Source organism: Ascidia mentula, chromosome 2 (genome assembly GCF_947561715.1).
Source record: "Ascidia mentula chromosome 2, kaAscMent1.1, whole genome shotgun sequence".
Classification (NCBI taxonomy): Eukaryota; Metazoa; Chordata; class Ascidiacea; order Phlebobranchia; family Ascidiidae; genus Ascidia; species Ascidia mentula.
Genome location: NC_138567.1, coordinates 14,521,802 through 14,539,218, shown reverse-complemented (window position 1 = coordinate 14,539,218; position 17,417 = coordinate 14,521,802). Strand labels below are relative to the sequence as shown.

General features: G+C 36.8%; 1 protein-coding gene across 1 annotated transcript; it reads right to left on the bottom strand.

The window, feature by feature from the left end:
* Positions 1-442: 442 nt before the first annotated feature.
* On the bottom strand, positions 443-1,012 carry LOC145890605 (turripeptide Ici9.1-like). Its single transcript, XM_082981722.1, has 3 exons — positions 905-1,012; positions 724-822; positions 443-581 (listed from the first exon to the last, which is right to left on the bottom strand). Exons 1-3 carry the CDS (start codon positions 982-984, stop codon positions 539-541), a joined length of 222 nt encoding a protein of 73 aa, XP_082837848.1. The 5' UTR covers positions 985-1,012; the 3' UTR covers positions 443-538.
* Between the last annotated feature and the right edge of the window lie 16,405 nt (positions 1,013-17,417).

The following is a 17,417-nucleotide window of genomic DNA, read 5'->3' as shown; positions in this document are numbered from 1 at the left end:
CATTTTCGCTGCGACTTTCTTTTGGTTCCATGCAATTACGAAACTAAATAAGATTGAACAACGATCGTTTGATGTTTCATTAGCGTCAAAACTTTTAGTAAAATGCGCTGTATGTGCATGAAACCTTAAGTTGCGCGCGGTTTGCAATAATTTGATGTCTCACGAAATTCAATGGAAGGGTGTTAGGTTAGGAGTAATAACCTTGACGACTTAAACTGAAATCAAAAAACTTTGGGATTTCTTTAAAAAAGATCTACGGTCACTGCTGAAATTGGCAATGCATTTAACTTTTTCATGTAGAGTATCAGATTGGTGAAAACTAATAAAAGGCCGAATAAATCCTCGCCCCAAATCGTGTAAAGTTATCTACTATAACCTTACAGAATCCTTGGAAATGAACAGATACCTTTTGCTTATTTGATTTTATTGTTTTAATATATGATGGGAGTTAGATCGATACAAAGATTCGTCAACTACAGTTAAACTTCAACAAATTATTATAGAGGCGAAGAATTTTCGTTAAAAGTCGTTGATGATTTCAGTTTTCACAGGCTCCTACTGTGTACGTCAGGGCACCGTTCCTGCAACATAATAGATGTTTGACCGCACACAATTACTTAAACACAAGGACATCCAATCTCAAGGTGTCAAAATGTTGTTCTTAAAGTTTACCAATTAACAAATTTCCTGTAATTAGAAGAGTCTATGAAACGTGGAACTTACTGCCTGCAGTTTTCCGCGTCATAAGCACATTTGTTACCATAAGTCGTGTGGGTAACCCCGTCAAACCCACAAACCGGATCAAACTCCATGGTGCAAATGCTATGAAGAAACAAGAAAAGACAATCGTGGAAAATGAACAACATTTTATTGGCAATAATATTTTTGTACAATTTTAACTTACTCTGGGCAATCTTCATTTGCCTGAATTGTTGCGTAGCAGAGAAGTGCTGTGAACAAGACGAGTGAAGCAATGTATTTCATTTTGTTTTATTCTAGGACTTAGTCTGTCAGTAAAACCTTTAGAGTACAAGATTGAAAACATTATGTCTCCGAAAATTACATTTGTTTTATGCGAATATGACGAATCGTAATTTCGCTTTCAGTCACTTGAACAACTTGAACTCGGCTTACCATGCTGTCTGACACTGACTGGCAATGTTGTGTCTTATATAGCAGCAGACTTGAGCTACTAACGCTATCCCACAGGTCGTTGGAATTTCCAACAAAGACAAGTTTTGTGTTGAGTCAGGTTTATTGTCCTCGCCGAAGGTCGGGCGGCTCGCTATTAAGTTTTCAGATACGTTGCACAGTTGTATGGTATTTTCATTAGCTGGGAACTTCTCCTATGATCTGGTCACCACTCGAACAAAACAGCTTGTTTTTCAAACCGCTGTTTTATCAATGTCTATGTTGTGTGTGATACAACATACAAGTGATACAAAATTATCCTGGTCTAGCAAATAAACTCGATTTTTGAGATGCAGAACTGCACAGGATGCATTAATTTCAATTGTTTGTTTGCAATGTAGAAAAATCGAAATTTACAAACAATTGCACCATCAAAATTTATTCTTTTTTCATTCTAGTTTCTCGAGGTCAGAGGATGACAAGGTAGCAGACGCAAATAGCACAATTTTGCAACTGTGCAGAACAGGTGGCTGACCTTAACCACGTAAGTTTATGGAGATTATAAAGTGAAATTGAATTTCATTATCCTGGAATGACGCATTGTGAAATGGTTAACTGATCAAGTTCTTTCGTACAAGCAGACATTAAAACAGTTTTTCAACTTTGAATTCTGTTTATGGTTCTCGTGCAAAGCTTGTTTGGATTATGTCTGATGTCTGTTGTCATAGAGCGTGACGTAATATATACGTACGTGTTGCAAACATATCATGGACGCGAATAATAAGGCCATTGCAAAGCCCAGAGATAACTTTTACCGATCGGCTGTAGCACACCAGTAAAGACGCGTATAAATAAATTTTACTATCTATAATTTATACTAGACTAATCCAACTATAAATCTATGCAATTAGGAAATTATGTTTGTATATTTGTATGTCAGATCAACAGTTAGGAAGCACAGGTAAGTGACCTATTCCGCGTACTGCATAAGTTTACGGAGAAAAAGAATTTGGTGTAAATCGAATTTACTTTTGTGTAGAAGCTTGTTTAAAGCCTTTTCGGCCGGTGTAATGTCTGTACTTTGAATTAGGGCCAGCAGCAAGCTTTAATTTAGGAACGTGCTCCTGCATGGAAAATGTTGTCTGTTCAGAAATCCAGGGATAACTTTTACCGACGTGTGCATGATGACAATGTACAAGCGTTCGGGTATGTTAATTGTAGATTATAAGTACGTGATCAAAATACAAATATTCCTATGTGAAAAGAAATGGACATGGTTATCATACGGCAGAGGACAGATTTGTCAGCCCATAATACTTACATGAAGTGAAATGAAAATAGTAAAAACGAAGGGCAAGATAACAAATGTTGAAACGTTGCTTTGCAAATCGTCAAACATGGAGGTGGAGTTGTCAAATAAATCGAACCCCGAAAGACGTCTGTAATAAATAATGAATTTATCCCAAGCACTTCACACAAAAGTACACATGTGTGTTACCAATGGGAAGGTTGTTTGTGAGCTGCCGATTGTTGACCCCAAACCTGCTGCAAACCCAATCCACTTTGCATCAGTTAACGACATGATGAAGAAGGTTGCTCTGTCGTTAAGTTTGGAAACCGGTCCGCTCATCCAGCTTTGATGTGAAAACCGTTTTAACAGCCAAGCATTTAAACATGGAATCCGGGTTGTAAAGTTCGAGCAAAACTGAGTAGCGGCACTGGGAGAGCAAGTTCTGAATTCCAGCTGCTGCAGTCAGCAATGGTTGATCAAATTATCGAGTTTTTGTCTCAGTATGTTGTAAACCAAATATTGAAAAACAGTGTTAACTTTTGAACCACTCACGATGCACACATGCAGCTAAAATATATAAATTACATGACGTGATTAAAATTATTTGGTTCTCAAAACAGAGATTAGCTTGTTTCGATTTTTTGAAAAGCAAACAATCGTAAACGTAGCTGGTGATAATCTAGAGCCACTATGTTGGTGCAATGAACAACTGCTTTTGTCGTTCATTAGTATTTTAAATGATTTTGAAATATTAGTATTTAATACGTGTGATAAGTTAGCAAGGAAAACCAGTACATAAATGGTGAATACGTAAGTAATTAATTTACTTTCGTTCTGATACACATTCTAAGAAACCGGATATATCGAAAGATGTATGTTTTTACAATTCAAAAAGATTGTTCGATGCTTCTGATTATAATCTGAAACCAAGCACTTGGGGCTCCTAAACGTCATTGACGTTCCCACCATAATCAAAATTTCAAATCCGTCCAAGATACTCAACCCCAAAGAAAAATCGTGTCGTTCAGTTGCACGGAAAGATAATCGTCCTTAAATTCTACATCGTTAATGGACTTCAAACTTGCCAATGAACATTAACACCTTTAATTGGACCTCACTTTTATGACAAGGTTTGTGTAAACTCTTTGTTCGAGGAAACGATAAAAATTTCGAGCGTTTATGTGAAGTCGTATTTGACTTATTTTCACTTTATTGCGCTTTGATGTTCAGTGACTAAGGCTAGTTTCTTTGTTCCGAGCAAAAGTGCCCACGTTGCACAAAAATTCCGGTTCCTGTCGTCTATTTTGGAAGAAAAACTGTTGGTTACAAAAAGGGCTGGGGCTTGCCAGACGTCATACAATAAACGTTTTACGACACAATGAGGATTACGAGGACTTTGATCTGTATTGGTTCCCGACGCTGAAACAGCATTTCGCTTACCACTTTTACTGGGTAAAAATTCGTGTTTAGATATCGGTTGATCAATGAACCTGTGGTTCCGACGTGAAGACCCATGGAAACGAGTGCGTTTTTCGTGTGTCCCAAACCAAAAAGTAAGCTTAAATTTCAGGAGTTTTTTCTGTGTTTATTTCAAAAACCAAGTAGGGTTAAAGTTGTTGTTGGTGTGGTTATAACAATTATTCACTTTAGTTGTCAAACGAAAGCATACTGAAGAAAACTTTCCGCGAATACCAAACTTTCCTTTGAATTTCGCAGGGAACATTGCGCGACCCATATGTTATGACTATACCATTTATCTTGTCCAAAAGGCCGGTTCGGCAGTAAAACCTCGCACAAATGACCTCAGAAATCCTTTACAACAAACATTACTTTGGTACCTGCTTTATACGCCTATACGACCTCTATAGTCCCGTTAGCAATTGGTAATTAATTCTATACAACCAACGATATTTTAATAACGTTGGACATTATTCGATAGCAAGACACTATAGGATGAATTCTGGAGTCACCGCGTTTGTATGAGGTATTACAGCCGAAAGTGTTTAAGGTGTGAATAAGGGCCAGGTATACGGTTAATAATCGATTAATTTAGCAGCGCAACCCCCTCGATATTGAAATAAAGTTTGATATTACTAAAAAGCAGGACGATACAGGACTGCCGCACTGCCAAGCAAATCCACATTTGCAACTTCAGCAGCTTCGCCTACAACAGATTACGAATGTCAATATTTATTGTGGGTTGTTATTGCTGATGACAATTAAAGTCCGATCATCGGGTACAAAGGTTATCTAAACGTTTGGCTCGTCCAGATTTGTGTTCAACAGCTGTGGTTATACAGCTTGTCCAATATCACCTAAATACCACAATTAAAAGATGTTTATTCTTTTTTGTACACTAAAACTTTCTAGGCATCTTGAGGGCATTGCGCCAATAGCCGATATTGTCAGTAATGCAAGTCAACAAACTAATCGACAGCAAATCTATGACGTAAAACGTGTGCAAATACAAACAGGCCCTTGCTTGACCTGTAGGGCAAAATACATAGTGGCCTTTGTTTACAGAACCTTCGGACAGCTAGCGTTGCAAAACAGAATGTAGTTATATATATTGTGGCAAAGTTTGCCAATCAAGTATTAAAGTTACCGAGCAGAGCAGCTCTTGGCTTTTTATTTCGTAATGAAAGGGAAAATGTCGTCGTTAGATTATAATTATGACGATCAAAATGATCTAAATTACAAAAAAGAAACTGTGGTTACCGTTGAAACGCAAAATAAAAGTGATTTTATGCCGTGGTTTTAATCGATACTCGCGTATCAAAGTAATAACAATGATTGCTGAGCGTTTGTCAGTCTATCATTTGAAAAATGTCCAACCTCGAATTAATTAAGTGAGTAGGGGCCGTAAGTTTTTCAATTTTAAGCCAGGATTTTCTTATAGGTTGAAAACAAAATTTTGAAGATGAAAGCTTTTACTGTGATCCTGCTGGCAGCGGTTCTCTGCTTCACAACGGTTCATACAAGACCCACGGATAACGATGAGTGTAACAGGTGGAGTTGAAACAAATAATAGCTTCACAAAAAACTAACATCAAAGCTGTCTTTGACCACAAATGCTGATGTGTTGTCGAAACTAACAGAGTTGATATTGATTTGAATTTTTTGTTGTAGCATTTGCAACTTGATTTTTTGGCCAGTCTGTGGAAGTGATGGTAACACGTATGGCAACCAGTGTGCGTTCAATGCGGCAAACTGTTTGGTGTAAGTACGAAATGTAACAAAATTACTGAATTACTCATTGAAGCTATATTACAAAACTGTTGTGTTTACAATTTTTTCGTGTACTTTTAACAGGGGCTACACACTAACATCAACCAATGGTGCATGTTGAATGTGAGAGATTGTCAAATCTATTGGGTTGTAATTGTGCAATTTTTATTATATTACATTTATATTATTTCAACCATTACATTTTTCAATCGTGAATTAAATTAATGTTTCTTTCCTCGAAATTCCTTGTTTTTTGCGACGTTAATATAGATGACAATACAAAAACGTTTGAAAGCGTTTCCCATAAGCAGAAAGCATAGCGTACCAGCACAATGGAAATGTATATTGTCGGTAGAGGTCGCTGTTGAATGGTGATTAGGTGGAAGTATTGGCGACCCATATACCAAGAAGAAAACGTGATCGGGATTCGTTCCTATAGGAAATCCTGGGTTCGAACCACGGTGTAGTCAAAAACAAAATCATTTATGGTTACTAAATATTCAGCCGTATTTTGTAAAATTTCCTTTTAAAGGACGTGAGTCCACAATTTGTCTAAAATCGGATGAGCGATGATCATATAAGGGCCAATTTATAATATTCCTCAATAACAAAAATGGATCACACTTAATTAGGGCTTGTGCAGTAGGACAAAAGTTAAAAAAAACATGCGACAAAAGTTGTCGACTGTTTCATTCTTAGGATTTTGACTTTTTGTGGGGTGTGTTACTTCTCTTACTGCTCAAATTAGTTCACTGGCATCGAAGTAGTAGACAGGGTCAACGTTTCGACCTAACAGGTCTCATTAGTGCAGATATTGTTTGACTTCACACGATTTTGTCAGCTAAATAGTCGGGAAGACTTCCACTTTGTGGTGACTATACATCCTCCAGTAACCATTGGGTATCAAACTATATAGGTGTAACCCGGCAGAAACTGACCAAGGTGGAAACACTGTGGCCAAGGAAAACATAAAACCAATAGTGAAACCAGGCTCCGCGTCACCAAAAATCAGGTATAAGCAATTAGCCAATAATGAAAAACAAAGACTTTGAATCCAACCTATTATTATTAACCGCCCAAAAACTGAAATTCGTCATTCATATGACCTACAATTAAACTGAGATTATAATAAACAAAAATGGATTCAGCCTTCATTCTTTACGAAGACAAAGCATGAAAACGACTTCATCGTTTATGTCGAAAGCAATAAAAAACCATTTAGGATTGCAAAATATAAATTAACTTACATTCGGCACATTTTTACGCGAAGCAGGCATACATTATTATAGGTCATCCTATCCTCACCACAAACAGGCAAATATGTCTTGGAACATTCACTGGAGAGAAAAAACGTATTTACAATGAATCACGTTTTTATTTTTATTTAAATAGCTCAAATTAAAAGAAAGTCGTACCTTAAACAGCGTGCATGTATAACTGTAGCGCAAAAGAATTTGCCCACTTGTTCCGTTTCATTTTCAAGTTGCACGCTTTTGTTATATCACGTATTCTTTTACGCCACGTTCTTTTTCACCTTTTGTTATTTCACCTTCCACCTGTTCATTTAAATGTTTGTGTTGATTTATATTTTTATTTACGAAGTGTCTCGAACGCACCAGTCACCGCACGTTGATTTTATATCGCAGCGCTAGCTCCCTTTCTCTCACGTGACACGGTTGGGCCAATGACGGGGGAGACAAAAGATAAACCGGGCTAACACGTGACTCTAAGAAAAAATCGCGAGACAGACCGTTTTTGGCAGATTGTGATTCGTCTGTGGCATTTTTAGAGTTTTTATGAACAAGATTGAATTGAATTGTTTAACCGTTGTGCTGGAACAGGCTTGTGGTTGGCCGTTAATGTAGCGTCCTGAGGACCTTGGAAAGCGTTAATTAAGAAGCGTAACATAACCACCGCTTCGATCGTTGTGAAAGAAATGATGGAGATAAGCAACATGATTGGTAGCACATTCATTTTCTCATATGTGTCACAATAAACCTACAGCGAAGGTATAAAATAGTGCTAAAGGTAACAAGTGTTGAAAGGGTTTGTTTACACTACAACGGGAGCCAGGAACTTTGTCACTTTGTCCGTTCGTAGTGTTTCAATTTTACTCTTATAGCAGCAACCTACAAATTGGATTGTTGGACGGTTTTGTATTAAAAATGTTGAAAACAGCCTATAACATCCTTCATATTAAAACTATGGACATACCTATTCAGTCATTATTACATCTACTTTAGTTGAAATGTTGCATTGTTTTTTAAACCTAATGTAACTGACATGGGAAAACATGCGTTGCGACAGGCATTAATTTGACAACATTATATAATTACTGAAGTCAGGTAAGGCTTGTCTTATCTCACATGCGGTTTGGCTGCTTGGGGCGGATGGCTATAGCAAATACTCGTTTGGGAATACATAATTCGTTGAATTAAGGTTATTTACACTCAAGTCGCGCACAGAACGGCGCACGTCAATTATATCCCAACTCTCTGCGTTGAAGTGTAGAAAAACCTTTCTTCCGTTAAAACAAAACTGCGTTTAATACTGGTTGAATAATATCAATAACAGAATTGAATAAATCTGAAAATTTGTTGAATGGTAAACTTCTTATGACAGCTTTTATCTGAAAATCTTGACTCAAACCTACAGACAACCACAAAGATATTTAAACCATCAAGTTCCCTGCAATCTGTTCAAGTAAATTAAGTCGATCTGGTCGCTGGTCAAAAGACGGACATTGTCGTACGTTACGTCTCACTGAATTTTAAAACACAGCTTTTCCTCAGGGCATCTCTGCATTGCGTAAGTATAAAATTTAACAAGACTAATTTACACAAACAAGCTATATTATAAAACTGGAGTGTTTAAATATTTTTTACTATGTGCGTTTTGCAGGGGATACACACTTACATCAACCAAATGCCTATGGTATATATGTGAGAATATATCATCTCTACGTGTTTGACATTGCAGGAATTTCCATTTCAAACCATACCATTTTGAAATTGTGAATTACATCGGTGTTTCGTTCCTTGTTCCATTCCACATATCGTTCATTGAGATGCCAATACAAAAATTTACAACCAAATGTGTTTTCAAATACAGAAAGCGTGATGTCTAAGTACTACTTTTTATTGTGTGTAGCTGTTAAGTGACTGGGCCAAAATTAATTTGTTGTCACGAAATACTCCGCATAATTGAAACAAAATTCATTGTAAAGGAAACTTACACGACACTCTATATTTGCCCAAAATATGTTGATCAATTATACAGGGGGCAGTGTATGACGTTTCTCGGACAGCTGATAAAGTGGGATTTTATTTACCCAGGAAAATTATTTCATTTTTGATGATAGATAACGTATTTTACAATATTTCACACAAATATCTTCTGTAGTTCTTGGTGAACTATTATCGAATGACTACCTATAACCTTTATTGGCACGAGCTTTCGCGACCTTATATTGGCTTAAACAGGTCCAATGGCGTAATAAAGTAAAGTGCGGTTATAGACCTGAGACTGACATAGCGTATTGCACAAATCAAATAAGAACTTAAAATAATCAAATATTTGTTGGTTGAATGGCACCTCTACTCCATCAAAATACACACAATAGGCCTACAGTTAATTGCAGTTAAATTTTTTAGCTGTCTTCTCTTAATGTACAAAGCAGTCGGATGTGCATGGCAGAAAAATCATTCATCGCAACTCCATGGCCAATAATGGAAATTATTGTAACGCCTATAAAATAAAAACAAATAGTTCAGCATTCTTTGCGGCTGTAAAGCATTAATATATATTAAAGGGAAGAATAACAACCTCAAAGTTTATTTGTTTGCAAAATAAAATATCTTACAATTGGCACATTGTTACGCGAAACACGCATTAGTTTGAATAGGTCTGTCCATCCCAACCACAAACTGGAAGATATATAAACGGACATGTTCTAAAGAATACAAAATCTTGTTAAAATTGTCACTTCTTTAAAACTCAGAAGTAAATATTACCTTTGGCAGCGAAAATAAGGTGGTCGGGTTTGAAAAACTAAGTTTATGAATATTAAAATGGATTCAGCCTTCCTTCTTCCCGAAGGTAGAACATTAACCTCAGTCGAAAGCAATATGAAACTATTTAGGGTTGCAATGAAATGATTTTTGGGCACATTTGCACCAGAAACAAGCAATGCGTTATGATAGGTATTTCCATTCGCACCACATACAGGCAAATATATCTTAAAGCATTCGCTAGTGAAAAAAAAACTTATTAACACTGAATCACATATTTATTCTATTAATTAGTCCAAGTTACAAGAAAGTCGTACCTTAGACACGGTAGAGGTGCCGCTTCGATCATTGTAAAATAAAGAAGTGCGGTAAGCAACAGCGCTTGAACAACTGTCATTTTCCCTATGTGTCTTCACAAGTCTGCAGCGAAGTGAGAAAACAAAAAGTAAAAGTGAAGAAGTGATATATAACATAACTGCAAATGTCCAGGAACATCTGACTTCTAAATTTGTACTTTTTATTCGTAGTGGTTTAAATTTTACTATAAAACTGACAAACCATACATTTTATCATTGGGAAATGACCACTGGTGTAAGGTGTTTGAAAACCTAACATCTTTCATATTTGAAACAGGTGTCTTTTTAAACTGGACCATACATATATAGAGTCGCCATTCCGTATGCCCCAACTTTAAACACACTGAAGATGATCAAGTTTCCATTTCAGGAATTGACGTATAGTAGCTTAATTTTCACAATACTTATATTGGAATATATACCTAATAAGTTAAATTAGAATGATTTAACTCCAGTAGCGCATAAGAAAAATGCACTTGAACTATGTTTTAACTGTCAACCTTATAAAGTGTTGAAAATTATTTTCTAGCATTCAAAACAACAATGTGTTTATTTAATAACATCCTTAACTCAATTAAATTAATCCAAAAATGAGTTAAACTTCTGAAGTCAGCTTTTATTTCATCTCAAACCCCTAGCACCTCTTAACTCTATCCTATAGAGAAGCATAAAAATATTGCAATTAATATGTTGCCTATGATTCAAGTGAATGAACTCAACGCGCTGGTCGTTAAGGCACATTGTGATACGTTCCGTTCCATTGAATTTTTAAACCCAGTTTTTCTTTGGAGCACCCCGCCCCATTCAAGACATGTTTTGTTGTACCCCTTACTCTTTAAGTGACAATGCTATAAGGTCAAAATCCTTTTTGAAAGTGATAATTATTTGACAAAATGAATTCCTGGTTTACCACAGGCGAAACAGCGTCGACCCAACCTGTCTGCCATCTGATGTGGGGTTGGTTTTCCCAATCGTCCTTCTGAAGTGTGGTAACAGTTTCTTTTGAATTCTTGAACGCCGATGTCTGCCTCCTTACCCAGTTGCTTTGATTCTGACGCCACACGCCAAAAAAACGGGACATTTCCGGTACATGTGTGGACAAGACCATTTGAGCGGCCGTCCAAAAGTCCCGTCAGTTGAAAAACATTATTGTCGTTTTCCTGAACTAGCCGGCGGAGGTCATCATCAGTTGATGTTAAAAAAAGATGACGCTTCACTTCCTCACTGGCTTTCACGCTCTCACAGCAATATTTAAACAACGAAACAAACTGGCCAACATCTTGTCCCGGTATAAAACGCAGTGGCGATAAACACAAACTAAAAGCATTATAAAACGAAGTTCTCTGAAAGCCGCGTGACCCCTTACAAGCGATAGCAGAGTCCTGGGGTGCTCGCCAAATGTAACCGAAATTAGCGTGTCCCTATCACTTGGTTAACGCCTAGGTTACTCTGCACGACCAAGGTGGCTATTTTGTAACAAAATAGAAAGACGCTAATAAGTACAAAAGAATGAAACGATAAAGGTTCGAATAAAACAACGTTTGTTCTAAAACTTGCACAAAATGGACATAACATTACAACAAATATATCTCACGATAAACAACCAACCAGTGTTTACATCTCGCCACCACCAGAGAACTAACCCCACTTGTCGCTCAAAATTTCCGCCGACAGCACTTTAACTATTGCAGCCCACGTTTGCCAAGCAAGCATGACTGCTCGAGCGTATAAAAACAAACAAAAGGGCGAAATAATAACAAATATATGCTAAAGGTGAGTGCGAAAATAAACAAATGAAAACATTTGAGTTAAAGTGAAGGTGAAGTAAAAATACAAAAAGCGCGTGAAAACCAAAACAAACAAGGACGTTTACACTTTGCATGGCAAAGTCGAACCTTAGTATTTTTTTTACCTTATTACAGAACATGGCAACACCATACCTAAACCTATTATGCTTGCATTCATTTTGTACGTTATTCACATGCTTGGCCGCACATGACATAATTGCAGCCCGGCAACATCAAGTCCAAATATTTGTTTGTTTAACAACTACCCCCTCCACTATGTACACACTTACAACAAAGTGAATTCCTTGGTATGATTTATTGGAAATAAGTAATAAGATTATGCAATGACGCACACAGTAAACTAAAAGACACTCATTAAAGTGGACTGTACAAAGCCTTGTATTAGGATATACAATACAGATGGGTCGATGTTTCTATCACCACACCACCCATTCCTATATGATAGATCCCTATATGCTAGACGCCTGTAAAATGAAAATATGTAGTTGAACTTCAACTTGTTTGTTGTTAATTGACCAAAAAACTGAAATTCGTCCTTCATATGATCTAATTAAAACTAAGTTTATAAAAACTAAAACAAATTCAGCCTTCTTTCCTAAGATAAACGATAAAAAAATTACCCTTAGGCAAGTCAGCGTTCACGTGGAAAGAAATATTAAACTATTTAAAGTCGCAATATAAATAATTTACCTTCGGCACATATGCATTCGAAACAAGCATACGTTGTTATAGGTCTTTCCATCCCCTCCACAAATTGGCAAATATATCTTGGTACATTCACTAGTGAAAAAAATCATATTAATACTAAATCACATTAATTAGCCCAACTTATAAGAAAGACGTACCTTGGACAGGGTACAGGTGCCGCTTCGATCGTTGTGAAATAAATGACTGCGGTCAACAACATCAATTGAACTGCTTTCATTTTCTCATATGTGTCACAATAAACCTGTGGCGAAGATAAAAACGCGTGAAAAGGGTAGCAAGGTTAGAAGGGCCCTGTTAACACCACTGCAAATGCCAGGAGCTTTGTCACATGGACTTGGCTTTTATTTTAAGATTTTGAATACAACCTATAAAAATATACTTTAGTTGAAATGTTGCGTTGTATTTTTCTAACCAAATATACAAACAATTCCCTTTATCTGACATCAAACCAAAGTTTCCCACAGCAAGCGAATTTTGACACGCAAGAGAAAAAAAACATCAAACGGAGATGAGAGATTGAATATAAAATCGTTATTTACTTTGTGTAACGAACAAACTACGTTGCAAAATCTGGCAAAATACAAACTATATCTTTATACTGATGTCGTTACTAAAATCTGTCGCCATGCAAAGATATTTTTCAACACTTTACGTTAAATTTTTGAAAATTTATTTTTAACTTTAACAAAGAATTAAGTTTAGTATTGGTTTAATAACCGCAAGAACAAAATTCCACCAACTCAACCAATTTAAATTTCCCAAGTCGGATTTTATCTGGAATCCCACGCAGCTTAAAATCTAACTCTAACCTATAGCACCAAAAAATTCATTGATATTTGTGTTTCCACCATCTGTGTTGGTAGATCAACTGGCACTAGGCCTTGGTCACAAAAGACCTATTGTGGTACGTTCAGTTTCAATGATTTTTGGAAACGCAGCATTTTCTCGGACATCGCGCCGCCAAGCTCGGTTCAGTCAATTTAAATTTCTTAAAGTCATCTTGAACAGCACGCGACTCTAAATCTAACTCTATACTCTACCATCAGGCGCTTGTCGAAAAATGATCAATGTGGTACGTTCCGTTTCACTGAATTTTGAAAACTTTTGAAAACGCAGCATTTTCTCGGAAACCGCGCTGCCATGCTCCGTTGACTCCTATACGTCGTTGAACCTATCGGAAACCCGAAGTGGCCAAAGTCAAGTGCCTTTAAGAATTAGAACGTGATTCCGACAAAATGTGCACATTTTGTGTGATAACGACACTACTTTCTGAAATAGACGAATCGTATTTGATACATTCAAATACTGCTCAACAAAGTTTAATGATGGATCCTACCAGTTTTGTCACAAATGCAGCTTAAGTGGATCATCTCAAAAAGGTCATATTGTGAAAAAAAGATTTCCACTTAACGGGTGAAACATAACGCCGTCACGTTTGCTAAGATCACGTTTGGCACGTTCATCTAAACTCCAATCAAATGTGGTGGAGTGCGTACGTTTATGGTGTCGCATTGAACAATTCTGTGTGCAACTTCAACATTTGTGTCTTTATTCAATTTTTTTTGAGTGACTGAAGTTGATGAGAACCACGTGGTAAAACGTAAGACATCGACCAGGAAATTTTGTTTGGAACTATTTCTCCAGAAGTTGTATCATGTTCGCGAAAAAAATCGCATTGGCGCTCGAATCTTTTCTAACCATGTAGAGTCAAGGTGTGGGTCAATCCATCATCAAACAATCATCCCAAAACCGACAAAAACATTTAGCGGCAGTGTGCAAAACGAGCCTTTTGGATCAGAATTTTCAACGATAATTATGACACTCTTGTGTCCTATCCTATGCTTCAGCGGTTGCAGTACCTTTTATCGAAATTCCTTAACATAATTAAATTCCACAAACTTTCTGGTCCTTCATACTTTCGTTTTTATCCAAAATAAAATTATCATAAGAAAACCAAGGCTTTGATAAGGTTGTTAAAGAGACAAGAAACTAGTCACAAACTTCTTGATTCAAAAGGTTTCTTGATGACAAGGTTTGTCGATGTACCTGTTTACAAAAGAACAAACAGAGCAACTTCCCTTGAATCAGATATACAATTGACCGTGATATACTTGTTTAAAGGGCAATTTTTGTTCCTATTGTTTTTTTGACTACACCTAGATTCGAATTTAGGATATTCTGGCCAGGAATCCCGACCAGGTGAGTCGGGCGCATTTGTAAGCATTTCTGGCATACATTAAATACGTGTTGTGTGTGCTGTATATTTCGTGGTGGAATATCAACAGCAAGCGGATTGACAAGCAAACTTTGGATTGCTTTGAAGACGTGTGCAAACCTCGCGCGTATACACTTACCCCAAACTTTGCAAATCTCTTGTAAAGATTTTCCTATTGGTGCTGAACGGATTTTGCGTGAGTCCTTGCAAGCTTGGAATCAAGCTCAAATCTATGAGAGTCTCAGACAACGAGGAATCGATTGAAAACGCAGAAAACTTTTGAAAACGCAGCATTTTCTCGGAAACCGCGCCGCCATGCTCCGTTGACTCCTATACGCCGTTGAACCTATCGGAAACCCCAAGTGGCCAAAGTCAAGTGCCTTTAGGAATCAGAACGTGATTTCCGACAAAATGTGCACTTTTTGTGTGATAACGACACTACTTTCTGAAATAGACGAATCGTGTTTGATACATTCAAATACTGCTCAACAAAGTTTAATGATGGATCCTATCAGTTTTGTCACAAATGGAGCTCAAGTGGATTATGTCAAAAAGATCATATTTTGACAATTTTTTTTCCACTAAACGGGTGGCATAACGACTATCACGTTTGCTAAGATCACGTTTGGCTTCAAATAATCATCGCAAAACCGACAAAAACATTTAGCGGCAAAATGAGCCTTTGGATACGAATGTTTAACGATAATTACGACACTCTTGTGTCCTATCCTCTGCTTCAGCGGTTGCAGTACCTTTTAACGAAATTCCTTAACATAATTAAATTCCACAAACTTTCTGGTCTTTCATACTTTCGTTTTTATCCAAAAAGAAAACCAAGGGGTTTGCTAAGGTAGTTGAAACCACAAACTTGTTAATTCAATAGGTTTCGAAATGACAAGGTTGAGCGATGCACATTGTTTACATGGGAACAAACAGAGCAACTTCCGTGGATTCAGAAACACATTTTTACCTCGATATGTTGTTCAGAGGGTAATTTTTTCCTATTGATTTTTTTTAACAATACCGAGATTTAAACCCAGGATATCCTATCCAGGAATCCCGAACAGATTTTTTTCTAGGTATATGAGTCGGGCGTTTGACCGATGTTGCCAATCAGGGTAATGCGTTTGAAATGCACGTGCTCGCAGTTTAGCGCCACAAGTGAATGATTTTGCAAATACGACTTGTGCTTATATATTTCTCAGGTTGCGTTTGTAAGTCTGTCGCGGACATAACTCATAAATATATTAAATATATTATTTCAGGTTACTACTGCAATATCCTGAGTGCCACTAAAGTGCAATTTCCTGGTTGCATTTATGACGAAGGTTATAGTGAAATAGCGGGAAAATGCCGAAATCGTAAGAATAGTGATAAATGATATATGCTATATTAGGCGAGCGACAGTTTTTTTACTTGTAGATGTGAATGGCCACCTAGCGGTCATAACATATCTCGGCAGACGTGCAAAACACATCTCTGCTGAATGCATATCAGTTATGGTTGCGCATATTTGTTGTTCGTATAGCCTATGTCTAGGTGATAATATCGTTTCATACTCGAACAATAAAATGTATGATAAGCAATGTGGAGCCAATAATATGAATTGTGTATAAGCTGCACTGATGAGACCTTTTAGGTCGAAACAGTGGCCATCTGTCTGCAGCTTATACACAATAAAATGTATGTTTCCGTAACTTTCCTGTCGTTGGAAAGTTCAGTCTGTGAACTGTCACGTACAAAAAGTCAAGCCCCTACCTCGTCAGATGGTCGATTTACCCATTGTACAAAATTTTGTTAACTAGCGATAAGGGTTGCAGGGGCGTATGTTTAATATTCGTTTAATTTGACCCTGCGGCCCCACGAATTTCAAGTAAAGTTTGGTATCATTCGAAAGCAGGGCATTATAAGATTGTATAGTGCAGTATAAGTATTTGCTGGCTCATTATACGGAATTATGAGAAAGTATAATATCATATTTATAATGGAATATTAATAGGTATTTTTTCTTAATTTTTATATTTTTTCTTAATTTTTATATCGTGAAAATTAAATCGCTAAGCAATTTTCGCACTACGTTTTGGTCAACTAGCTCCCCTCTAGTGTCTAGGTGGTTGGTAAAAAGGTACAAACTTTATGGAAATATTCTGCACCATTTTCCCAGAAATGAATGTCTATTGTTTTTTTGCCAAAGCGTTGCAGATGCTGCCAGGCATATCGATGTTTCGATTATTATACAACAACCTTCATCAGGATGTACTACACATTTCTGCAAGTATATCCTTACTACCATAATGAAGATAAGGTTGTTGCATAATAATTGAAATCATTAATATTGCCAGAAGAGCCTTTTGTATTAAAGTGTGCATTTGGATTTTATAGATTTGAGATACTTTACTTTTTACTCTTTTCTTATGTCCCAGCTGAAGAGTAAACTTCACAATTTTTGTGTATGTGGGTGTTATATCCCTTCAAAAAGGTATAATACATTTCCTGAAGATGAATGATGTCATACCCTTTTCTGGAAACTTCTTTCCACTGAGTTGGTCCAGCTAACTGCTATTTAAAAAAAATACTGTTCATAAACTTGTGGCTCCGTAAAAGCAGAGTCACTAGACACATAAATGTCCTATATGTATGTAAGCACACATATGGAGAAATGCAACACAA